General features: G+C 41.4%; 1 protein-coding gene across 1 annotated transcript; it reads right to left on the bottom strand.

Moving 5' to 3' along the window:
* Nucleotides 1-25749, bottom strand: STK17B (serine/threonine kinase 17b). The gene is made up of 8 exons (XM_079782498.1): nt 25470-25749; nt 16972-17137; nt 8465-8677; nt 6910-7054; nt 5675-5801; nt 4071-4119; nt 2751-2930; nt 1-1310 (listed from the first exon to the last, which is right to left on the bottom strand). Exons 2-8 carry the CDS (start codon nt 17091-17093, stop codon nt 1028-1030), a joined length of 1119 nt encoding a protein of 372 aa, XP_079638624.1. The 5' UTR covers nt 17094-17137; nt 25470-25749; the 3' UTR covers nt 1-1027.
* Between the last annotated feature and the right edge of the window lie 668 nt (nt 25750-26417).

Consider the following 26417-nt stretch of genomic DNA (forward strand, 5'->3'; position numbering starts at 1 on the left):
ACGTCCTGCTGTCCCCCAGGACTTACTGGCACTGGTCCCACCAGAAGACCGTGAGGCCCCCTCCGCAGAGGGCCTTCTGTGAGCCGCACCCCACTAGGCACTGACACGGGGACTTCAGAAGAGCTCACGGCATCGTGTTTGATGACCACACCTACCTTGCTGACTCCGGCATTGTGCTCACAGTCCCACGGGTGCTGTGACGTTTTAAACGCACACTGTTAGAACTCTGAATACCTGGCTTGTATCTCAAGACTGAGAAGACATCTAGAATTCGGTAAGTCACCTAAGTCTGTCAGCATTTTCTTCTAAGTCAATTAAGGTGTTTGGCTGACTGAAAATGGAGCGCACTCAGTTTTCCCTAAGTATCTTCTACTCTAGAAATTCTGGAAGATGAAAATCCTCTAGCCTTGTAAACCGTATTTTCCATTTGTCGGATCCGATTACATCTGAAGAAGATGGAGAGTGAAATGCCATGCTCCTCTTCCCTCTGCTCTAACTGGTATGTAACATCCCTGTTCTAGTTCGTAACCACCCCCCGCCCCCTGCTCTGGGTAAAGGACCTATCTCATAGAGCAGACTACATATAATGGGAATCTTATGTAATTTCAAAACAGCAATCAAAAACATCTTCAAATATAAAATAGCTCTTCATTTTTTTTCAGTTTACATCAACCATAATATAACTCAAATCACTCTTTTTTCCTGATATATAAAACATTTTGATAAATCCATTTGAACTTAAATTATTCCAATGCACACTTTTATTTTTGGTTATATATTTAAGTCTTTTCTTCTCTGCACAGTGGTATTTCAGGATAGGAAATGAAATTATGCTAGTAACTAGTAATGCCATTTTAAAACAATTTCCTAAATTCTCCTATGCAAAAGTGCATTTACAATATGAACAGGCCACATATAAAGCTACAAACCAGTCACACGCTGGCGTGGATTTCCAATTCCAAGTTCGGGCCACATGAGTCAGGGAGAAGAGTGCTAGCAGAGCACATCTGGAACCAGAAGAAGAGTGCTAGCAGAGCACATCTGGAACCAGTTCGTGGGGGCTGGGCAACGAGTCGTCAAAGCGGAACCTTTTGGAAACCACACTGCTGTCCTCTGGGATGTTCTCTTTGTCTTCTCGATCCTCACAGGTGCCATTGCAGGGGGATTTCAAAGTCTTGTCTTCAGGGGACCTTGTCGTGTGGTCCTGACCTTGAGGGGGACTGGACATTTCTTCAGGGAGAAGCAGGTTTCCGAAGTCCCATTGCTGTAGCCAAGAATGAGTGAGGCAGATCTCTGCTGTTGGTCGTTTCCTTTGAGAGAAAACACCAAGGAAAAACTGAGAACTAAGTAGCAGTTTGGAAAGGTCTGCAGTTCAGTGTATCATCAAGTTACATATTGTAACTATGAAAATAGCACATACCCATAGTACAGAAGGGAAGAAGAATAGGAAACCTGGAGTACCTAGCAATTTCTTTAATTCTGACATGTGCCCAAAATTCAATTTATCATGGAGCTTACAGATAAAACAATCTAGTCAAAAAGCTTGAGAATGGATGTTATCCTCACAAATAAAATTTAGTAAAATTATAAAGTCTCGGGTTTATAGACAGACTCTTAGAAGGAAAATATATGTAAGTGATTTATATCTATTGTTATTTTGTTATTAAAAGCAGTCACTGCTAAGTCTTAAAAACAAAAGCTACTCTTCAATGATGCTTACCTAACATTTTGAGTTTTTAAACTTTGATTTCTATTATAAAAGTAATGTAGTCAAATATCACAATCTTTCAAAAGTAAGAAAACACCTATCTATCCCAGAACGCCAACCTTCACACAAACACATTACCATTAAAACCTGTTTCCTTAGTCTTTGTCTTCATGTTCATTTTTTTTCTAACTATAAAAAAATTAATGTGCTCATTAGAGAAATTTTAGAATCTAGGTAAAAAAAAAAAAAAAAAAAAAGAAGAAGAAGCAAATAAAAACTGCCTATAACCAGAAACAAACAGTAGTGGTACTATTTCAACTGTCATGTCCAAAATATAGCCAGTGAGAGCTGGTTTGGGCCAATAAAATAATTAGCAAACCTATGAGGTTTTTTTCTTAAACAGATAGGAGACTGAGTTCTCCTGAGATGAAATAATTATCAGAGATAAATGTCCTGACAAGTAATAACACCAGAATCCCAGCCCAAGGCGCTAGACCACAGCTCTGCATTAAGGATAGCCAGGCCCTTTTAAAGTAAACACTGCTGATCCTAGCAAACAAAAGGGAGGTTGCCTTTTCTTTTCCTGCCTTGAAGTTGCCAATGAGTGAGGACAGAGTCCTAAGCCATAGTTTCAAGTCCCTTCTTTGGTAGGTGGTCAAAGAGCACCGATGATCCTTCAAGATCTGACCATCAGGCATTTGCACTTATTACATCACTGTGATCATTTCACTACAAATCAACCAGCCGTGTGTATTGTAAACCTTCTATTTCTAATTATTTTAGGGAATTTCAGGAATTAATGGCAGGTTGAGAGAAAAAGAACCCAAATCTTCCTTTCACTCCAAAATTTCCTGTTTTGTATTTTATATTTTCCATGTTTGAAATTATGAACTTGTTATTTAATGATCTCTCATACCACCTCTTTCCCCATTTTACCCGAGAGCATACTTTTAATAGTGTTATACTGTTTTAGAATGTATGTTTCTTAATAAACATAAATTATTTATTTTATAATAGTAAACAGATTAATGTTCTTACTTACTCTGGATTTTTTACTAAAAGACTCTGGATAAAGTCTGTGGCCAGCTGTGAAACTGATGAGAAAGTTTCCTCTGAATAATCTACATTAACTTGAGATATATTGAGGTATGTTTCTTGATTATCTTCTCCCACAAATGGGGATGTATGAGTTACTAACATATAGGCTATTATACCAATATTCCTGAAAAGCAAAAAAGGGAGAAGAGGAATTTTAAATGTGTTAATCTTAAAACATTTATAAAAAATAAAATTGATACTCAACATATATATTCCTGTCTTCAACTTTACAGTTAAACTACAGACTTAAATTGTTTTTCTAAGTTCCTATAATATTATTAAAACTAAAATAATAATGTCAAAGTCTGCCTCACAGAAAAAGAATACGGAGAAGTGCACATGTGTTATGCAGTTATAAATATATTAAATATGTATCATTATGCCTCCAGTCTTCCTTCACACCAACACTTGCTACCTAGTACACAAAGCCACTCAAGAGCAGCATTTTCCAGATGGTGTCCAATGACACAGTAACGATCTGTGAGGCATAAGCAGGGCTTTTGTGCAAACAGAGTCTGCAAGTTTGGCAAGGCATGAAGTCGGGCGGGTCAATTTTTTACGACAAAACTTTTCAGAGCCTTCAATAAGTTAACGGCAAGTCTTGTGCTCGGGAGTCACAGAAAGAGAACACAGACAGCATGCTTCACCCACTCCTTCAGCCGCAGGACCCTTTTCCTCGGCAAACGCATCACAGCTCCACGAACCCCAATCTCCCCTAAACTCTTCCACGTGGCCTGCAGTCAGAGCCCACAGTGGTCCCAACTACAGCCACATAATCGGTTCCAGGTCTGCTCCCGGTCCTCTTGGGCTGCCCAGAGCTCGGTGCACCCTCGTCCATGAGAGCCGATCTTTTATGATATGCCCCCGAACACCACACTTCTGCACTGAGCTGCCCTCCTGTGCTCATTTCTCGGCCTAGCTCAGACGCCCCCGCCCGGTGCCTGTCTGCTGCCTCCTCACGCTCAGTAACAGCATGTCATCTCTGACAGAGAGTGAGGCACAGCACGGTGGCTGTTCTGTTCCTTCACTGCATCTAGTCTTCCTCCAGGAAAGGGTTTTCCTGCTTATTTCTGTACCTCTGGTTCAGAGCCGAAGTGCTACTTACAAAGAACGGGTAGATAAACACTTTCCTGTGGCATAATAATGACACTTGAGTAAAACCTTTTCAAAAAAGCCTTATTATTTACATTTAGAATCAAAGAACCCTAGAATATACACTACCCAACTTTTAATAAAGGCATTTAGGTAACTAACAAAATCTTACCACATATCTGTAGCTGTGGTAATAGGATCATAATTCAGGATTTCTGGAGCTGAAAGGAAAAATAGAATTCAAAATTCAATACTGACAAATTTAAAATAATGAAAATTACTTTACATTAAGTTAAACTGGATTTAATTTTAAAGAACTACTAATAATAAGATCAATAGAAATTTAACATCACATTAATTATCCTGTGACTGGACATTTAAACTTATCTAATGTTAAGCAAATTATGTAATAACATGATTCAAAAGCCCCAATAACGTTCTTTGGTGGAACTGGTAGTTACATATATATATTTTTTAATCATTTAGATTAATCCCAGAAAAAATAATTTTGAAGCGTAAAGTGTTAGAAGCTAGAATCTTCTTAAAACCTTATTTTACTACTCGTGGGATCAGTCTGGGTCACTTCCCTAGACTGATTTAAGTTTCCCTGCTCAGGGCAATAGCATCCGTGCATCGTACGACGACACGAGGAGCAAACTGCTTCCTGGATGCGTTCTGGGTTTCCAAGTCGGTGAAATATCCCTAATTTCCTACGCAATTCATTCCCCCGGCCTCGTCCCTGCCCAAGTGCTTTTTAAAATGCAAAATAAATTATCTATACTTTCTAAACACTACCACAAATCTCAAATGAGTCGAGTACAAACTCAGACTTATGCTTGTATAGTAATTGTTTGGTTTCACAGTGTGGTTTCCTAAGTTCTCCAAGAAAGATGGTTTCCAAAGCCTAGCAGCTTTGGTGATAAAGCCTCTGAGACCTGCATATCGTCAGCTGTCACTGCAGCACCTACAACCGCTGCGTATGCTTTGGGAGCTGTGTTATCTAGAATTACAGTAACTCATTCTAGGACACTAGTCTCTATTAACTTTCAGAAGTTAGTCATGGACTGCGTTTTTCACTTAGGGAACGCCAGCTGCCTGCTGTGAGTAGCACCTGCTCTGCGTAGTTCAATGCCTGCATGGGATAGCGATACACACAGAAACAGAAGAGTATAGAAAGATTACTACCACTATAAATTTAAAACTCTACAGTTACATGCGGCCTCATATAACTTAAAAATCTTCACAGTCTAATCCGTTGATCTAGCACAATATTATTAGATTATCTAATCATAATTTTTTGGTCACATTTCTTTAAAATCCTTTTACAAACTGAGGCAAAATCTCACATTTTAAAGCAGCACCAACAAACAACGAGGAGTCCTGCTACTGATTCCTGCGAACTGCAGATCTCTGTATTGTCAATAGCATCAGCGCTGGGGCAGGACAGAAGGAGAAGTGAGGCTACCCAGCTGCCCGGCCTCAAAGGCAGCGACGGCCCACTTGATCTGTTTCCCCCTTTTTCCTGCTCCCTAACTTTCCTTTACCCAAACATTAAACTTTTGAACTTATCTGCCTAATATGCTGTGGACTGTTGTGAATGTCTCAATAATCTAATATTCATTACAGTTCATTCAAGTGTGTCACACCGAATTTCATTGTACTAAAATACCTGAGCCAAATACACCCTGAAGTTACATGCTCTAAAATATATTACGTAGAGGCGTCACTGAGTTAATAAATTTCAAAATAGTGTAGAAAATAAGAGGAAATTCTTACCTAAGTATTCAGGTGTCCCCATGATTTCCCGAAGTTCACACGCATTTCCTAGTTTTCGAGACATTCCAAAATCTACAATTTTTATGTCCCCAAGAGGGTATATGCTGCTCAATAATATATTCTGTGGCTAATAAAGCACAACAAAAATATGATTAGTACTATACAGCAATAAAACACTACTAGTCTCCGATCAGAGGTAAATTAAGTGGAATGTACTGCTTATATATTTCACTGAGTCATTCATGAAACATTTACTAAACTACTATTTAGAAGGAGCTATAGATTCAAAGATAAAATAAAGTAAAAAATACACTCAGAGGATTCTTGGTTTGGGGAAAAAGATGGATACATAGACTGATTAACTGATTATGAGATATAGAATATGCAGTAATAAAGACTACTTAATTCTGCCCATAATAAAGCCCAAGAAGACTCTGCAGTAGAGATGATGCTTAAGCTGAATCCTAAAGGATACACAGGACATGCCAGTTAGAAAGGTGCCCTGGGGAATCGCATGAACGAAGGCTTGAGGGAATAAAATGCATACATTTCCAGAAACAGAAAATGGTTGCGTACAGTATGATGGTCCTGGGTCTGACTGTAGGTTAGACAGTAATCTGGATGGGAAAGTCTACGGAAGGGAAATTATATAGAAAGGAAAGAGCGCAATGTCAAAAAATAAGATGCAGATGGATTCCGATGCTAAGGTCCTTCAGTAGCTGTGGCGGAAGGATAAGGAGAAAGGCTAGTACCGTGAGGGGCTGAGGTGGTGACAGGGCTTGGGAAAGGGGCCTGAATGATCTGGGGAGGGGGGGGGGAGAGGAGCAAAAGACTGAAAGCCTCAAGAGAAAGGCGAGTGTGAGGGAGCAAAGGAATGAGGATGAGGAGGGAGTTGCCTTCAGGGATGGGTCAGAACTGAGGGTTTTAGAGGGAGGTGGTTTACAAGACAGGAGATCAGGACTTGAGAGGAAGGTGGCGTGGGTGACTTATGGCTGAGAACATGGAGAACGGGTGGTTTAAGAGCCCAGTGACTACTGTGAGCTGCTCGCACATGCAGGCCTCTCCTCTGCCCACACAAGCTTAAGTCCACGCAGCACAAGGGCAACAGGGAGCACACCAGTGCCGCCGGGACCGCAGATCTGACTGCTGCTTCCTGCCGCCCAGCCTGCCACCCTGCAAACCCAGAGCAGAGAAGGAACGAGGGTAGTGGTGCTTATAATTACATCTGACGTTACCTTTAAGTCAAGGTGCACAATGTTATTCTGATGCAGATAATAAACTCCTTCAAGTATTTGTTTGATGAGTCTGATAATGTCACTTTCAGAGACCATTTCTGCCAGCTCAGGTAAACACAAGTTGAAAATTTCTCCACCTGCAGCACTGACATAAAATTCAGATAATAGAAACTTGAAAAATCATTGACCTAAATATGACTCTCTTAAATACTGTATTCCTGTGAAGTAAAAGACACGCAGCCATCTACATTTTAGTCTCTGTATACACATTTAGAGTAGAAGAAGGGCGTGGGAGGGATCTTTAAGGAATAAAGTAGATGACTAGAATATTTCAAATTATGGATACTAATATTTGAATATTTAACAAATTAAATTGCATTGGAACTCAATAATAACTGCCTTAACTGCAATAAAAATAACAGCTGACACTCGGAGCTCAGTTCTGCCGCCCCTCCATTTTACTCCTTTTTATTTAACTACAAATATCACCTGTTTTGATCTTCATGACAACCCTGTGAGGTAGGTGGCTATTATTTCCATTTTACAGATGAAGAAACATGTACAACGAGGATAAAGCAACCAATACATGGTCACACAGTAAATTGAGGGACCAGAATCTCAATCTGTATAAAATGGGTGAAAATCAATATTCTTCACCAATATCCTGTTTGGCAGCTTCACAAAGAATACTTAGGGCCAGAACCCAAGTCTTTTATTTATATGTATGTATGTATGTATGTATGTATTTTTAAAAAATTGAACAGCCAAAGAATGTTGACAAAGGCATAGTGAAAATTCCCTAGGTCTGGAAATCAAATAATTAAATTCCTAAATCTGCTATTTACAGCAATATAATTTAGGGCCAGTCACTTATTTGAGCTCCTCATCCATAAAACAGAGATATCACTTAACACAAGAGATTTTATTTTTTTGAGGACTAACTCTAAATACTAAGATAAAAAAGGTCTTAGAACATCATGCAAAAAAAAAATCTAGATGGTTAGTCATCAAATTTAAAAGGTATGTTTGGGAATATCTCAAGTAAAGCATATCCTATCTAATAAAGATGGAATATGCAAATCGACATGACAAAGATGGCGGCGGCCGGGCCGGGATGCTTGCATCGTCACCATGGCAACGACGCAGGAGTTCTGCCCCACCCAGGCCACTCTGGGCCTCTGGGCAGCGCATGAAGGTGGAAAAAATGTCAGCTACTTTTCAAGTAGTCAAACATGCAGATGCCATGTAAGCAGATAACTTTTTAAAGGTCACCTGGAGAATCTGACACATGTAATCACAAAAATGCATGAACAATGAATCATATTGGTAGTATCCGAGGCTCTTCTGCTATTTAGTTAGTTTTAGTGTCTGTGGGGCTGCACTTTTAGCCTTGTGAAAGTAGATGTACATAAACTACCTATGTTCCTGTAATGGCTTATCAACAGGAATGCTAACAAGATCTCGTAATACCTTTATCATTCTTGTCTTGACATTTCACATCACCCTATCCCACCAATGAAGGAGGGACTACAAATTTACTGGAGTGTATACTTACTATTCCAATACCAAAATGATTTCACTTGTGTTTTCATAGACTTCATGGAGATTAATCACATGGGGACAGGACCTGGCCAATTCAAGCACGGCGATCTCGTGCAGAATCTCTGCGCGGCAATCCTGGCCTCTCCTTCGCTTCTTTAGGAACTTGGCAGCGTACTCCTGGCCGGTGGACTTTGATATACACTGTCTAACCACAGCAAACTTCCCCCTGGGGAAGAAAGGACAAGCAATTTTAACTTTTCCATGAAGAACAATATTGGTACAACACAAACACTGCTATACCTCCAACTTAGAATCAGCCTTTTCAAAAAATCATGCCATGAAATTTATCTATTTTCTCTTAAACGGCTGCATGTACTTTTATAAAATGTCTAGTATTACCACATAAAAATAAAAAGGGCAAATGTCGCAGTAGGATGACAGAATTACATTTGTTCTTCCCTATTAATATATACGTGGTCACTGTACGCCAACTCCACGCCATCCTCTCCACATAAATTACGTTTAATACACACAATCCTATAGTCAATGCTGCTCTGCTTTGCAGGCTCCAGAGAGGCTATGTATCTTGATCTCTTCCCCACAACCATGTCTTAATAGCTTTAACTCTAATCAAAAAGGCTTTCCCTCAAATGCAAACAATTAAGACGAACACAAAAATTGGTACTTGACATTTAATTTTATTAGTGTAATCACTCTGCCTTTCAACAGCACTTTTAGCAAGCTTTGAAGCTTCCTATCACAATTTGTTAGTTGTATTACCAGTAAATCTCTTAGTATTGCTCAGTAGTCTATGAAGCCTGTAACAGGTATCAAAGGTATATCTGTCCTTTGGAGAGAACTAAAGACAGTTCGCCTTCTACTAAGAAATTAATGCTTATCAACAGCTATGTACAAATACACCCCTTACCATCATGTGTGTCATTTTAGGAGTATGTGTTTAGCTCTCTCCAATACAAGTGCTCAGCATCTCAGCCAAAATTTAAAGACAGAGGCAAATTGTATATTCTTAGCCTATAGTTGCTCAAAATCTAGTTTCCCAAAGACCTGATGCTACTTTGAGAAATACTACTTTAGGAGACTAAGAAAAGCTACTAACTGCCTATCCAGAAAAATGTACATGTGCTCTTAAATAGGAAGTTTTACATACAATTTCGGAGGGGTTTCAGAGTTCAAAGCCCATTCATACAACTTCTAAGCCTGAGGACAAGAAATCCAAAATTAAGGAGCTCTATCCTAAGGTTCAAATTACTCTCTAGATACTAACAAATCAAGTATAAATAAAGGACCTGCAGAGAGTAACCTCTGTCCCACCACTCCTCTTGTCCCAATACCCCTTACATATACTTGTAACACGGCATGCCAGGTGCTTCGCAAGGAAGGCTTTTTAATTCATTTGGCCTTTGGGTTTGGGGTGGGGCCAAAATATATTGTTTGATTCTCTTTTACTTACTGTGCTCAAGGACCAGGATGACAAAGATTCCTCCTCTTTATTTCCCAAATTTCCTCCAAATTAATGCCAATGAAATACACTAGAAATCACACTGAAAAACTTTGGCTACTATTGCCAAAAAAAGTAACCAAGCTATAATTTGCCTCTTCTATATTTATCAAGATATAAATCAACGCAATAAATCTACATGGACAAACCTGATCCTCTGAAAGAACTTTTCATTTATTCTTTGAGGATGCTTAATTTTAACTACAAGATATTTTCTTATCAGAGAACCAAGATGGAGGCATAGGTAAACACCTATACTTGCTGCCTCTTACAACCACATCAAAATTACAACTAAAAGGCAGAACCGCCCTAGCGGGCTTGGCTCAGTCGATAGAGCGTCAGGCCTGTGGACTAATGGATCCCAGGTTCGATTCTGGTCAGGGCACATGCCTGGGTTGAGGGCTCAGTCCCCAGTGGGGGGCGTGCGGGAGGCAGCCAATCAATGACTCTCTGTCATCATTGATGTTTCTATCTCTCTCTCCTTCTCCCTTCCTCTCTGAAATCCATAAAGAAATATATTTTAAAAAAATAAATAAAAGGCAGAACACCACAGGAAAGCTGGCTGAGTGGAAGCTCCACAACTAGAGAGGTGAAGAAAGCACAGTGAGACTGGTAAGAGGTGCGGAGGTGTGGGAAGTGCTGGCACCTGGATATGCTGCTCTTTTAATCGGGAGGAAGATACAAGTTCCCACTTGCTCTGAACTCCAGTTCCGGGCAAGACTCTGGGGGACCCAGACACATACGGGGAGAAACTGAACTGTCTGGCATCCGGACAGAAACATGGGGGCGGCTTTCTCTCAGAGGTGCTCACAGCGATCATTGTTCCTGCGTGGGGGCGCGGGACGCAGAGACCCGGGGACCTCTCCGGTGCAGGGCTGACTGGCAGCCACTGCTGTTTGCTCTGCCCTGGTGATTCCCAGAGACCCCACCCCACCCAATTTACAACCCCACCCCAGCTGTGCGCAGCAGCTTTTGCATATGAATGGCCTGTCCTTTCTCCGCCTAAAACCTGTCAAACTGCAGCTGGGTCAGAGAGCCCCAGAGCTTCCAAAAGAAGGCCCAAGGCCCGGCAGCAGCAACAGCCTGCCTTCACAGCTGGGCCTCATCTGGGCACTTCCAAACCCCATACAAAGAGGAGGAATCTGCAGATGTCTCCATAGCTCCTGCTGGGCGGCCCCAGACAGTGGCTGACTTTGCACCTTCTTGGAGATCCAAGAGCCAGTGTACCCAGTGGTCAGTGTGAGACCATACTGGATTATAACTCTTCACATCCATAAGAGACACACTCAAAGGGCAGACTCAGTGAGCACCAAAGCCCCACTTGAAACAAGTCCTGCCCCATAAGGGTGTCTCCTGCAAAACAGATCTTCCAGTATAGACACAGCTGGTCATCACAGCCAATTGGCCTGGCGGTCAACTCCTCCCAGTGATACCAACAGCAATCAAGGCTTAACTACAACAAGACTGTGCACACAGCCCACAAAGGGGTGGACCTAGAGTGTCCACCTCAGGTGACTGGGGAGGCTGAGCCACTGGGCCCTATAGGACACCTACCACACAAGGCCACTCTATCAACTCAAGGAGACTTAGTAGCTACCCAATACACAGAAACAAACACAGGGAAGCAGCCAAAATGTGGAGACAAAGAAACAAGTCACAAATGAAAGAAATGGATGAAAGCAAAATACTGGATATAGAGTTCAAAACCACGGTTATAAGGCTACTCAAGAATCTTCTAGAAACCTCCAAGAAATTCAGTGAGACCTTCAAGGATATGGAAAAGGACCAATCAGAAATTACGCATACAATGACTGAAATAAACAATAATATACAGAGATTCAACAGCAGACTAGAGGATCCCAAGAATAAAGTCAAAGATTTGATATACGAAGAAGCAAAAAACACCCAACAGGAAAAGTAAAAAGAAAAAAGAATCCAAAAATATGAAGATAGTGTAAGGAGCCTCTGGGACAACTTCAAGCGTACCAACATCCGAATTATGGGGTACCAGAAGAAGAGAGAGTGCAAGATATTGAAAACCTATTTGAAGAAATAATGACAGAAAACTTCTCCTATTTGGTGAAAGAAATAGACTTACAAGTCCAGGAAGTGCAGAGAACCTCAAACAAAAGGAATCCAAAGAGGACCACACCAAGACACATCATAATTAAAATGCCCAGAGCAAAAGACAAAGAGAGAATCTTAAAAGCAGCAAGAGAAAAACAGTTAGTTACCTACAAGGGAATACCCATAAGAATGTCAGCTGATTTCTCAACAGAAATTATGCAGGCCAGACGGGAGTGGCAAGAAATATTCAAAGTGATGAATAGCAAGAACCTACAACCAAGATTACTCTACCCAGCAAAGCTATCATTTAGAACTGAAGGTCAAATAAAGAGCTTCACAGATAAGAAAAAGCTAAAGGAGTTCATCACTGCCAAACCAGTATTTTGTGAAATGCTGAAGGGTATTCTCTAAGAGGAAGAAGAAAAAGGTAAAGATAAAAAATTATGAACAACAAAGTGACAAAAAATACATATATATCTATCAACAAGTGAATCTAAAAATCAAATGAATAAAAAAACCTGATGAACAGAACAAACTGGTGAATGTAATAGAATCAGGGGCATGGAAAGGGAGCAGACGGACAATTCTCAGTGGGAAGGGGTTGCGGGAAGAGACTGGACAAAGAGCTTACACCTATGGATGGGGTCAGTGTGGGGGGAGGGAAGGCCTGGAGTGGGGTGGGAACTGGGTGGAGGGGAGCTATGAGGAAAATAGAGGAACATCTGTAATAATCTGAACAATAAAGATTAAAAAGTTATTTTCTTACTGTATGCAAAGAAATACAAATTGATGCATTTCAATGAACACAAAAAAAGTTAATTATTTCCTTAACTTTCTTTCAAACCACTTGTATTTTATAGATTTTACCAAATAAACTGAGTCAGACTAAGATTAAATGACTCATGAAAGGTCATATATGGGATCAGAGTGCCAAGAATTACACTGTGGAATGTGAATTCCTGGCTTTCTGTTCTAACCACTACAAAACAATTCCTCCTTTTAAGACAGCTGTTTTTTAATAAGTGCAACTCACACACTTCTGCCAATTCTTTCTTAGGTTTAGAAACAACATTTATCTAAAACAGAAAGGAAATTTTAAGTTTTATGAAGAAATCCACTTAGGAAACAGAAATAGTAGGCCAAGAAAATTGTCCACTTATTTTATAGCACTAATTGTGACAATTCAGTTCAACTATAATTTTATGAATGTATCTATAAGCCAGGATTTTCTCAGAAACAAAGAGCAAAATTAAATACTTTTTATCAAATTATTTCAGGTATTCCTAATATGCTTTCTTAAGCAAGTTTAGTTTTCAGAGCAAAGGTGATCAAATTATATTGATAATTATTTATTTGCCAGTGTTCACCACTAAGTAAAAGTCCAGTGAAGGCAGAGACCCTATCTGTCCTAGTTACTACAGTAATTATAAAATTTACATTAGCTAACTAACACATAATAGAAACTAAAATATTTGTTGAATAAGTGCAAAAGTTAAGCCACTACTATAATACCATAGAGTGTGCTATTCTGGATCCTGTACTTAAAGCATTTACATTTTTAAAGCTTATTTGAGATTCCAATAAAATTTTACTTATATATAGTCACTACTTCATTTACATACCATTAAAGAAGGTTATGTATTTTTATTATAATTATCAAATGACTTAGAAAAAAAGTATTTGATTTCTATTCTAAAATGCTAATTGTGGTTTAGAATTATCAAAATAAACTTCAATACATAATGTTCCTCCATCAATACAACAAAAACTAAGAAAATGTAAAACCCACACCAAGTATATGTAATTAATTCATACCCTAAAAAAGCAAATCTGACTAGATTTCCCAGCAGCAACAAGGTCTAGTAGCTACCCTCTGCATTCTAGAATAGACAATAAAATGTGAGAGGAGGGGGAGGGCGACCACAGAGGAAGCTGACGTTTATTTCGGCATCAGCCTCACCCTCTAACCACAGAGGCCTGTGAAACTTGCCTCAGTTGGGGGGAGGGTAGAAAAAACTTACCCAACGTGTTAAAAAACAGGAACAACACAAAGAGCTTTGAGAATAGTCAAAATTGAACTATTAACATTTGCATGTTATTTTAGTTTGCTAAAGAAAATAAATTCTAAAACACTAGCATCTTAAAATTAATAAAAAGCAATTGATTTAGAAAGGTAACTTTGTAGTTCACTACATGATAGAATTATGCATTTAGATATTTCAAAATGTACATGCCTCAAGATAAATAAGATCATAATGCTAATTTCTATTAATCAGAATTATACTCCTAATTAAAACTGGTAAAGATATTAAAAGAACTTAGTCCTGGCCTGTGTTTCTCACTCATTAGAGCATCGGCTGCTCCCTGAAGGGTCAGGGTTCAATTTCCAGTCAAGGACACAAACCTAGGTTGCAGGTTCCACCCCCAGGCCTCGTAGAGGTACCTGAAGAAGGCAACCAATCTAGGTGTCTCTCTCACATCTCTCTCTCTCCCTCCCTCCCTCCCTAACCCTCTTCCTTCCTCCCTTCCAGTCTCTCTAAAAAATATATTGACAATCAATGGAAAAATTATCCTGGGGTGAGGATTAACAACAACAAAATTAAAGAAAGTTCTTGGCAGTGGAAATGTCATGATTTCCAACTTATCAAGGTTTACTAGATATATCAATATTTACCATATCAATTTTAAAAAATGCTAGGTCTCTTTCATAAAGATATTAGAAGATGGGATATTAGAAATCTGAATTTGTTTAATCAGATTCTTTCAAGAATTTTTGCTTAAAATGTTAAAGAGTAGATCTGATTCAAGTTTATGCTTTTTATGATGGCATCTTATTTGTAACACAATTGAGAGTTATTAATACTGTCCTCTACAAAGTTTAATTTTTCCTCCAAGAAATTTTATAGACTTTCTAGCTCCCAAGTCCCCTATTTTGCGAATTTAATAACTGTATGTACATTTACTCATTAAAATAGTAACTCAGAAAAACAGAAAAGAATGCCCTTTATTGTGTGTACTGTTCAAGGCATAGTTACCTGCTCAAAACAGTTTCCAAACATTTTTGCAAGAGAAAGAAGATTGGAGACATCTAGTCCCCCCCTCTCATCTTCAAGAAAAGGAAATCACACAACTAAGTAGATCACACAACTTTAGACAACTTTAGGTTCAGAGTAAAAATAGGTCAACTGACTTCCAGTTTCATCTGTTTTTACAAAATATACTGAAGGATGCCATATGACACATATTTGACATGGCTGCTAAAAAAAGAAAGAAAACTCCTAATGGGATCTTAGGCCTCCTCAAATAAAGCTGTTTTCTATTGTAGATGGTAAGATACTGACAATACTATGTGCAGCCCAAGTCTCCTTATTCTCAGACGAACAATGGAAAAAACAAAGTGGTTCAGAAGAAGGCTATCTGGAGCTGAGGTCATAAGATGAGCGGTTAAGGAAACCAGCAGTGGTTGGCCAGAGTCAAATCTCTGGAGGATTTTCACAGGGACATGATAAGCAGCTGCAAAGGGAACCGTGCCTCCTGTGGACTCGGACAGAGAGAAAGCAGAACCCAGTGTGCCCAGGAAGTGCTCACAAAAAGGAACAGACCTCTGAGGTCCTGAGTTCCCCATCACTGAAGCAGTCACATTGAAGCTGGGTAAACAGCTTGTCAAGAAAATCATAGAAAAGCCTGCTGCCCTGCATAAAAAATTACATTAGGGGATTACTGACCACCGAAGTCCTTCCCATGCAAAGGTTCTATGACTATCCATGTGAGATAGAAGTCACTACAAGGAAACGTATGCTTCCCTGTGACAATGCAGAGAAATCATCATAGATTTAGAGCAAAACCATTTTTTAAAACATTCTGAAAGGTTTTAAAAACTGTATCTTTTAATACACCACTGAAGGACTCATATATTTTAACATATAATTAAGTAAATATGCCAGAAATATGAAATGTGAAACATGTAGTTCTCAGTCTGGTGAGGGAGATGTCCTCACTTTGCCAAATAAAGACTGCACCCGACGTCCATCAGGAACATAATTACTTTCCATGATTCGGTCAATTTTTGCTTTCACATTGAAATTAAGTAAAAACCAACTGTACTATTTTACTGTAAATTTATCAATGCAAATACAGACTTAGTAAACCATTTTAACAGAAGCCAAAACACTGCCTCCAGAACTAAAATCAAACTGAAGACGGAAGCCGATCACATTTTCTAACCCTTTGTTACGCGTCTTTAAAGCTCCACAGATGCTGAACATATAACTTAAATACCTTGGTATATCTTTTATAACTTCGATAAATATTAAAATGATAGCACTAAATGGTCTTATAATCTCAGGTCATTAAGGAATTTACACCTTGGTTAAGTCAAAACAGATTAGTATTAGTGGAAGTACAGGTTTTACTGATGGAATATACATTCTTTTTTTATACAGAATTTTAATATCAAATAGGAGTTATTTTTTTGTTTAATTTAGGAAAGAAGGGGAGAATCTAAACATCATTTTTTAAGCCCAAACACAATATCATAGGAATTTTTTGACAAAAACTTAGCTAGCACTCTACTAAGTGTTTAATAAATATTAACTAATATAGTCCTCACGACCACCATGTAAGATTTATACAATTATCTTCACCCCATTTCTCAGATGAACTACAGCACCACGAGGGACAGTCATTTCACTGAGGTCACGAGGCTGAGCTGCCGCTGCCCAGGTCCCCCTCAGATAACAACCCTAAGCTGGGGGACACCGCAGACATCACAGCTCACTAACCCTGCCGTCAGTTAAGACGGGGCCTGTATGGTAACACAGAGATGATGACTTCCTTCTAATCCCTGTTAAAAAATGACTGAGTTTTATGTAACCAGAGACACACAAATCCAAACTGAGAATTTAAACAGCATACGTATCACACCATTTCCTTACCTTCCTAGCTCTTTAGATGTCAGTGTATAAAAATTATTAAAGTTTTCCATTTTCATTGGCGTTTGAGGAGTTGTAGTTAGCAAGCCTGAAACACTTCGGCAATCAAATCTTCTCCTCGACATCTTAGATGGCGTCCAGATATGCCTTTTCAGTCACTTCTTCTTACCTATTTTTTTTTAAAAAAGAGAAGAGACAGGATATAACTTCAATGTAGCTCAGGAAAAAAAAGATATCTCAGACAGGATGTGCATTACATTATCAACTCCAAATATAGCTATAAGACAACCAAAAAGAAGATTTAAAGAGCACATTCTCCCCACCAGGAAAAACATGCACACACAGAAACTGGTATGGTTCTTGAACTGTTACTGACTTCATTTAGAATAAAACTACTGTAAAAAACAAACAAAAAAAAAAACCTGTAGCCCTAGCTGGTTTTACTCAGTGGATAGAGCGTCGGCCTGCAGACTGAAGGGTCCCGGGTTCGATTCTGCTCAAGGGCACATGCCTGGGTTGTGTGCTCAATCCCCAGTAGGGGGTGGGCAGGAGGCAGCCGATCAATGATTCTCTCTCATCACTGATGTTTCTGTCTTTCTCCCTCTCCCTTCCTCTCTGAAATCAATATATATACATATATATACCTGTACAATTATTTTTAAAGTTATAATTTAATACAAGCAATCACTCAATTTCATTTTGAAACTCTCATTCTTTAAAGTGTTATCTTCATAAAACAAGGTAATTTATCATAGCTAAGTAAGGATTATTGTTTTTAGATTTAATTTCACATGGCCAAACAAACTTGGTGGTGAATTCACCTTTTGTGAGTTATATTACTGACATCTGAATAACTACAAGAAGCAGAATGTTTCATAGACTCTACAATTCAATACTAAATTCAGAAACTTTCAGAGGTCTTAAGAGTGTCTTTTTTTGGGGGGTGGGGGGGCAGCATCAGGCCCAGAGCCTGCCATGTATGAAGAGCTCTATAATTTTGTTGGATGAGTGGCTGACCATACCGGAGTTCTCATCTACATGTGAAGCTCATATTTACCTCGAACTTCGTGATATTTACATGTATTCAGTTTTAGCATCACAGCTACTGTTTCATAGTAATGGAGTTCATACAACAGCAGACTATATATTTTAAGATACTTCTCACTTTCTGCTATGCCTATCTAATAAAAGACCAGTATTATTCTCCTAACACCCTCTATAATGACACCCTAGGCTTTTGTTCTTTCTCTGCCACATTTTTCCCTCCTTATTTCTCACTTGACATGTACTGTTTCTTACCTTCCTAGATCCAAACGCCAGCTACATTCAGCTTAGCAAAGAAGCAGTGGGACTGAGGTCAGTGTTTTCAGCTTCTATGTTTTCTCGGTTTTATTCTTAAGTCAGACAATTTTTTTCTCTCACTCTCTTGGTCTTTGGGAAAACAAAGTCCTAGCTGGTTTGGGGGTACACTACTAGTAGTCTAAGGGTAGCAGCGTAGCATTCTGAAATAACATTTGGACTGAATCCCATCTGAGTCTGAATCCCATTTATCCATCACACCAGCAATGAGATCTTAGCTAGATTATTTAACTTTGTTACAGTTACGGGCTGAATTATGCTCCCCTCAAAATTCAGATGTTGAGCCCCTAACCCCCAGTACCTCAGAAAGCGACTGTACTTGGAGACAGGGCCTTTAACGAGGAGGCTAAGCTAACATGAGACCATTAGGGGGGGCCCCAACCCAATGGGACTGGTGTCCCCATGAAAAGAGGAGATCAGGACAGAGACACACAGAGGGAAGACCCTGTGAGGACCAGGGAGGCGTCCTGGGAAACCAAAGAGAAAGGCCTCAGCAGAGACGGGCCCTGCGGACACCGGGCTCAAGCTTCTTCTCTCCACAACTGTGGAGACAATACATTTATGTTGCTTAAATCACTCAACCTGCAGAACTTTATTATGGCAGCCTGGTAAACTATTTTAATACAGCTTCCTTTAGAAATAAGAGATAAGTATTTCCAATAAACATCACAACACTTGCTCTTCAACATGATTACTTTGCCATGTTGTGTTTAAATGGATGAGACATCACAGACCCAGCTGGAGAAGTCCCTGCTTTGCATCCTAGTTTGCCCTCCACTGCCACTGGGTGGGAGGGCTTACCATTTCTTTGCCAACATTTGCCCTATTTGGAGTTTTAATTGTGGCTATTCTGGTGTAATGAAGGTGAAATGGAACAGAATTTATCTTACAGAGCTCTAAAGATTAAAAATTAAAATATGATGAACTCATGTAGAATGACACCGGTACAGTGCGTCCTGAGACTGTGCCATGATTGTCCAGTACATATATATTGTTAACATTCTAGCCAAAGATAGTCTCTATTCAGTCTCTGCCACTGTTGAGTGCCGTTTCCATATACAAAACTCTCACCCCAAGTTAGCTTAAACTTGATTCTTATAATTCTGTCTTTATTGTTTTAATAAACTATTTGTGTATTTTTTTTTTAGCTCTCATGACACTGAGTTTCACAGGTACATATCCCTCTCTTAAAAAGTCAGTAATTATCAATTCCTATGCTCAATCTATTTCTTTTAAGTCATCGTATTTTTACAAATTTTTTCTAAATTTAAAAGTCTATGTGGGTCCTAGCCAGTCTGGCTCAGTGGCGAGAGCATCGGCCTGTGGACTGAAAGGTGCCAGGTTCAAGGGCACATGCCCGGGTTGCGTGCATGATCCACAGCTGGGGACGTGCGGGAGGCAGTCGAGCAGTGCTTCTCTCTCATCATTGATGTCTCTATCTCTCTCTCCCTCTCCCTTCCTCTCTGAAATAAAAATGTATTTTAAAAACAATACACGTCTATGTGAAATCTAAAGAACAAAAGAAACCAACAAAACTAAAACAGACTCAAATATATGGAGAACAGACTGCTGATTGCCAGAGAGGAGGGGGGTTGGGGAACTGGTGAGAAAAGTGAAAAGATGAAGAAGTACTAATTGGTAGTTACAAAATAGTCATGAGGAAGTCAAGTACAGCATAGAGAATAACAGGCAATAATACTGTAATAACTATGTATGGTACAGGTGGGTACTGGAAGTACTGGGGAAGTACTCTGTAAAGTATATGATTGTCTAACCACTATGCTATACACCTGAAACTAATACAAAATAATACTGAATGTAAACTTTAGTTTAAAAATAAAATTAAAAAAGAATTTTAAAAAGTCCATGAATATGCACATTTATGCCACACACACACACACACACACACACACACACACACACAGAAAGAAAACATGTACCTGTATCGTGGATACAAATTGGCTACATTCCCCACAATCAGGACTTGGGAAACATGAAGACAAGAACATATCACATCCAACCAGAGACAGAATACAGGGTCCCGAGTCTAGAATGTGCACCTCATCTAAATTCTAGAATCTAAGATGTCTATTTCATGCTGTAATATATCAACTACAAAGTAATCTATTCATAAGAAATCTTTTTGAATTATTAAGATATATTTACAAATAAGTATTTTCTGCTCTCAAGTTTAAAAAAATGTCAATATGGATCCTACAGGTAGTAAAAAATTTATGTTCAATGAAGCTTTATAATTGTGAGGAAAAAAAGAAACCTGTGGAATGAATGAACCCCAAAGTCCAACAACAGGAAATGGTTAAATACACCTAAATAATAGGATATTATATACTCAAAAGTTGTGCTTTTAAAGAATCTTTTAAACTCAAATTATAAAGTGAAAAAAGGAAGACATAAAACTTTATAAACAATATGATAATTTTGTGGGAAAATAAAAAAGCAAATAGCAGAAGACTGGAAAACAATGGCAAAATGTTAACAGTGGTTATCTTTGGGTGGTGGGATTATGGCACTATCTAGACTTTCCAGTGTTTAAGTTATCTACACTAAGCAGATTCTACTTTAACAATCAATAAAAATTTAATAAATACCTTTGGATAAAAAAAGATGGATGTAAATATATCTGACTGGCTTCTATGTGCAGAAACACATTTGCAACAGCAAAACATAACTCTTTATACATTAAGGGTTTACTTGGCTAGAAGTTCAAGAGCCATTCCTACTCCGTTTTAAGACCTCAGTGTTTTCTCTGCATTTCTCAAGCCTATTTCCAAATATTTTTTTCATTATCGCCCATTATAATAATTACAATACGCATTCAGATATGGATCAGTGAGGGAAGGAACAGAAGGAAATGTTAGACTTGATCTGGGCCTTACCTTGCTTTAAAAGGAGAAAGCAAATGTGATGTGATCAAAGTAAGACAATTTCTATAAATCTCTAAATAGCTCTATTTTTAAAATATTCATCATAATATTCATTCCAAACTTAGCCAACAAAAATGTTTCGTAAAAATAGAATATATCTACAATAAATGAAAACACGTAGAGAACTAAATGGTCTGCTTTGATCTCTTCATTGGCTTCCCAGCACCTACAAGCGATTGAGTCCTGACACATGACACACAGAGGCTGAGGCAGGTGCACCCAGCTTCATTTCCTGCCACACCATGTCTCACAGTGTGCCTCCACAGCGCTGTTATACTTCCCTGCCTGAAACAGCCTTTTTACCTTCCCTTAAATGGCTAACTTTTCTTATGCATCTTTCACATCTCAACATAAAATGGGATCTCCCCCCGCCCCCCTACTCTCGGAAGCTTTGACACTGTTAAAACCCCAAAAAGTTGGGTTAAGTGCCTCTCCTTTATGCTTCAAACAGGACCCTTTGACATATCTCTACCTCAATATCTAACATGTTAGATTTCAATTATGTTTAGTGTCTAAAGGGCAATAACCACTTACTTTTGTGCTAAACTCGCAGCATGGTGTCTGGCACCTGGTAGGAATTTTCAAAATGTTTGATGAACTGAATTATAAGAATTATGAAATAAAGAAGCATTTTTAGATATATCTCAAATCATCAAGGGTTGTGCAGAACTTGAGATCTATCTTGAAATTATAGTATTGGAGCTCTAAATGCAGCTAGTCTCTGCTTAATTTGGTATTTGGCTACATAAAATAAGATATTTTAAATTGCTACTAGAGAATTTCAATTCTAAACAGGGATGGCCACAAAATATGGAAATATGGATAAAATCATTTCATCAGATATTATAACGCAATACCAACAGACCATTTATTTTGTATTTTCCTGCCTTTCCAGACTAGGTGGCCACCTGGTTTCATGTAAATACCTACTTCAGCTAAGATAACATTTTAAGAGCTACCTCAATCAGGAAATTAATTCAGACACTGCCCTGTTAAGGACTGCTCAATCTAGATTTTCCTGAAATAAATTTGAAAGGCAATGGAAAGCAAAGTGAGGCACAAGATTATGAGGAAACAACTCCTTCCTACACGGGCATTTACAGCTACAAAGTTTTCCCTAGGAATCAGAGAAACTGGAGATCTGTTTATCTAGCATCCATCAAAATAAACGAGGATCTTTCTGCTAGCGTGGCAGAGGGCTCCATTTTCAATTAGTCATTGATTAGAAGTACATGTAATGCAGTGACGCAAGAATAAGGATGATTTCCAATTTCAAGAGACTGTATTCCTTATGTGTTCTACTAGCATATTTTGGTTTTTTAAGATCGAATATAAAGAATAATTCAAGAATTTAATAATTTGAGAATCACAATAGCAAGCCAGTTAGCTGACTCTAGTCCAAGCAGTCTAATATGTATACTACCCAGGGCTGAAGTCCCCAGTAAGGACCGCAGGCCCGATCCTGTGCCAGCACAGTAAGGCCTGGTGCCATCTCTTCAACGTTCAGAAGAATCAAACCTGTAACTGTGAAACAGTATAGGAAGATGCTGCAAATGGAAATAGAGTGGGCCAACACACACACACTGCTTGCCATTCATCAGATGAAAAATTAAGTTTCTGTTGTAAAATAAAATACTGTTTACTTATAGTATTCCTGAAGTAGTTTATTCCATAACTATTCCAATGCAAAATGGAATATGATCACTTGAGGATTAAAGATGAAATTGTTATTATAAAATTTTTAAATGATTAAAGTATTACTGCGCCCTCTTTTGGGGAAGAAGTTGCAAAAAGTCAGGGGTGCTGCATATAAATATTAAAAGAAACTGACCAGTTTAGATGTTAAAATTCAAGGATAAATGTATTTGGGAGAAAAAAGGGGGTAAATAAAAGAAATAAAAAAATTAACAAAATATATCTTGAAAATTGCATTTATCACAACATATTTTAATAAAAATGTGTAATTTAAATTTATAAATTTGTTAATTAAAATATTCAAAGAAATGTGCTTTAATTATAGTCTTCATAGAATATATACCACTTAAAATTACATCATTGAATTTTGTTATCCACACAGTGGAAAACTAAAATATTTAAAGTTTTCCCAAATGGAAAGGAAGTACATAAATTACTGTTAATGTTTCTGACACAATCAATACCCTTAGGATGCAAAATAAGTCTTTAAAAAATTAAGAATCAAGCAAAATCCTTTAAAAGCAGAAAATCTAAAAGCACTATTGTTAGCTGCCCATTTTATACACAGCAAATATACTCTACAATACAATCTATGTGCAATATCATGACAATTTTATGATTAAGTGAAAGTGTTAGTTAGCAATGGATTTCCTTGATTCCTGGGTTTTAAATTGGGCTCAAAGATTAAAACAGGAAAATTCAGATAAGGAAATTCTCTCATAATTATCAAACAGCTTTTAAAATACGTTTACTTAGTGGCAAAACACTGTTAGTGCTAGCTTAGAAATAAAATCGTTTGATTAGAAACAACCACAAATGCCTGCATCTCCTTCAGCCTGGTTATTAGTGTGCTGACAGTGATCAATGAGTCAAGTCTCAACTTTCCTTAAAAACTGATTCTGTCTTAACCAAACTACAACTCGCTATTCCATGAGCCCAAGAGAAATGGCAACCATGCTGTATGCACACAAAAAGGCCTTCAAGTTACTACACAAATTTTACTTTTAAAATTCAAGTATGCTGCCATGTAAGTATCTTTCACTTCAATCCCATCATTTAGGGAAAAAAAAATCTAAAATGTGTATGTATCTCAAAAAGAAAGCAGCTACTGATAAGAACTCCACTTCTTAAAATATGGGAAACATTTTTTAAAAGGTAACATCTGCTCAGAAGGGAACCAGGGGGAGAAGTGGGGGGGGGGGGTCCTCAAACCAGGGCCCGGTTTCCGGGCTGCCTTTTCACACACACACAGTGCTGTGGGGGGATGTTCACCAAACAGGCATCTGGGAGGCGGGGGAACCCTGTCTCTGGGCGGTTCGGATGGACCTCCGAAAGGCTGTGCCAGTGGGGAGGGGGTGTATCGTCCGCCGGCTCCCGCAGTGAAGCCGCGCTCCGGTTCCGCCTGCCGTCCGGGTCCCAGACCCGAGGATTTAAAGGGGCCGCACCAGCCGGGCCTCCCCGCGGGCCCCGCGTATCGCTGGTGCCCAGATGTCAACATCTGCTGCGGCAAAGCGGCCGGGACTGGGAGCCACAGGCCTGATATTGACATTGGACCCTGCGGGTGGGTTTTTAAAGCTTTTTTTTCTTCTTAATTTCAATGTGCAACTCAAAGTCGGGATGCCTCTAATCTCATCACAACTCCCCCCCTCCCCCCCTGCCCCCCAAAGAACTGATATCGGCTGGCAGCTGCCGAAAGCCTCTTCCAGCTCCTCTCCACAGGCCTTTCTCCCGGGGGAACTCAAACCCAGGACTGACTTCTCCCCACCCCGAAACCCAGAGCGCGCCGGGCAAATGTCAAAGCGGAGCCATCACGCGGTCACACAGCGCGCGTCCCGGTCGCGGGCGCTCCGGCGGCTTCCATGGCGCCGAAATAAAGCCGGGTCCCGGGAAGTCGCCCAGGCCGGGGCCGCCCGCGCCTTCCGTCCCCGGGCTGGAGGGACGGCTCCCCGGGGGGGAGCACAGACCCTCCCCGGACGCGGGCAGCGGCGAGCAGGACGCGCCCCCGAGCCCAGATGGGAGCGCTCCCGAGCCCACGTCGCGGCCGCGAACCCGGCGGGGACGCCAGGGACCACGTCGGCGGCGGCCGGGGCCGGGACCGGCCGGGGAGAGGGCGGCCCCGCGGGGCGCGGGTGACCCGGGAGAGCCCGGCCGGCACGCGCACCCCAGCTCCCGGGCCGAGTGGGTGCCGGGGGGGGACCCCTACCCCACGCAGGACAGAGGGGGCCGGGGAAGCAGGGCGCCCCCCGAACGCGGCGACCGGCCCGGGCCGAGGAGCCACCTGAGGAGCGGCTGTCGGGACCCACCTCCGCCGGCCGGGGGTCGGGGGCTTCGGGTCCGCCCACCGGGCCCGCCCACGCGCCCGGGCCCCTCCTCGGGACTCCTCCCCGCCTTGGGGGTCTCGGCCCCGGAGGTCAAGGGGGGCTGGCTCTGGGGAGTGGGTCGCCGCCCCCAGGACACCCCGAGCCCCAGCAGGACGCGGACGCGCGGGGAGGGGACACTGACCTCTCGGGCCGCGGCGGGTCCTCTCGGAGCGGCCCCTCCGAGGGTCTCCCGTCCGCCCCGCGCCGGCGGCCACGGCAGGACGGTCCCAGCTCCACCCGGCGAGGGTCCGGCAGCTCCGCCTCGGGCAGGACCCGCCTGTGTTCTCCCGCACCACGGCCCCCAGCGGTGACCCGGCCCCTTGTGAGGTGGCTCCCGGCCCCTGCGAGGTGGCTCCGGGCGGCGGCGGCGGCGGCGGCGACGGCGACGGGGACCGGAGCCTACAGTTGAGGTTTGAAAACTGCAGCCGCGTTGCGGGGCCGTGCTGTCGGCTAAGGCCCGCCCCCTCCGCCCGGAGAACCAATCGGAGCGCGCAGGGAGGGCGGGGGCGTCACGTGGCGGGAGGGGCGGGGTGCCAGCTGGCGGCGCGTGCTGGGGGGCGGGGCCGGCGCGGGGGGAGGGCGTGGCCGGCGGCGGGCGAGCCGGCGGGGGGCGGGGCCGCGGCGCAGGTGGGGCGCTGAGGTCATCGCTACCTGGGAGGGGTGCTCGGGCGCCGCCGGCCCGCGGGCCGGGCCGGGCCGTGGCTCTACCGGGCGGCGCCCCTCCCGCCTTCGGAGTGGTCGGCCCGCGCCGTGCGAGTGTCTGCAGGTTGGGAGCGGGAGGAAGCCCCCGGAGCTGCCCTGCTCCCCACTCATCGAACTCCCGTCCCGACCAGGGGATTGTGCTCCCACTCTCCCGAGTCGTCTCCCTTGTGGCCAGAGCCCACCCGGCAGTGCAGAGCGCCTTTGCCAGGGCTGGGCGAGCACCCCTGTCGCTCCAGCGCCCTCCCCTCCCAGGCCTGGCCCAGGCGGTGTAAGCAAAGTCCCCATGGGGTGCGTTGCGGGTTTGGGGTGCAGGGTGCCGCTCGAAACGAGGAAAGCCCGCGGCGAGGGACCCAGGCTCTGTCACCTCCAGAAGAGAAAGAAAAGGCGG

The sequence above is a fragment of the Cnephaeus nilssonii genome, assembly GCF_951640355.1.
Source record: "Cnephaeus nilssonii genome assembly, chromosome: 10".
Taxonomy (NCBI): Eukaryota; Metazoa; Chordata; class Mammalia; order Chiroptera; family Vespertilionidae; genus Cnephaeus; species Cnephaeus nilssonii.

Coding starts and splice junctions, on each gene's coding strand:
- STK17B (XM_079782498.1), bottom strand. CDS start 17,093: ATGTCGAGGAGAAGATTTGATTGCCGAAGTGTTTCAGGCTTGCTAACT. Junction 4,120..5,674: donor GGGGACACCTGAATACTTAG/GTAAGAATTTCC, acceptor TTTTCCTTTCAG/CTCCAGAAATCCTGAATTAT. Junction 1,311..2,750: donor CTTTTAGTAAAAAATCCAGA/GTAAGTAAGAAC, acceptor TTTCTCTCAAAG/GAAACGACCAACAGCAGAGA.